The sequence below is a fragment of the Myotis davidii genome, unplaced genomic scaffold (assembly GCF_000327345.1).
Source record: "Myotis davidii unplaced genomic scaffold, ASM32734v1 scaffold1915, whole genome shotgun sequence".
Taxonomy (NCBI): domain Eukaryota; kingdom Metazoa; phylum Chordata; class Mammalia; order Chiroptera; family Vespertilionidae; genus Myotis; species Myotis davidii.
Genome location: NW_006286237.1, coordinates 1 through 488, shown reverse-complemented (window position 1 = coordinate 488; position 488 = coordinate 1). Strand labels below are relative to the sequence as shown.

Genomic DNA, 488 nt, shown 5'->3' with positions numbered 1-488 from the left:
TGCCTTCCCTTCCGAGTGTGTCCTCATCCCAAAGGGGGGATTAGCGTGTTACTTACCTCGTGGGGCTGCTGTGAGGATAAATTCATCAATCCACGTACACCACTCAGACTGGCGCCTGACCGACGTGCTTAATACAAGTATTTTGCTACTAAAGGTATTTTGCTATCGCTATTATGAAAACAAGCTCGCTGGTACCCGGAGGAGAGAGGACCAACTCTCCTTCAGAGGCAACTGAGAAAAGCCTGCATTGGCTTGAAAAATAGAACCCCCCCCCCCCCCCCCCCAGCCGACACTGGAGGCAGTGGAACCGGATCTTCCGCTGGAAATGCCACGACCTGGTCAAGTCCCGGGCCTTCTACTGGCTGGTGATCCTGATCGTGGCCCTCAACACCCTGTCCATCGCCTCTGAGCACCACAACCAGCCGCCGTGGCTGACCCACCTGCAAGGTGAGACCCCCACCTGCTCACCCACCTGCAAGGTGAGAGAC

General features: G+C 56.1%; 1 protein-coding gene across 1 annotated transcript in view; it reads left to right on the top strand.

Moving 5' to 3' along the window:
* TMEM9 (transmembrane protein 9) overlaps positions 1-447 on the top strand; it is a gene marked incomplete at its 3' end in the record, with an annotated part of 44938 nt that extends 44491 nt beyond the window's left edge. Inside the window, exon 5 of the mRNA XM_006757477.2 lies at positions 287-447. Within this exon, the coding sequence (XP_006757540.1) occupies positions 287-447 (161 nt within the window). The remainder of the gene's footprint in view (positions 1-286) is intronic.
* Positions 448-488: the final 41 nt, after the last annotated feature.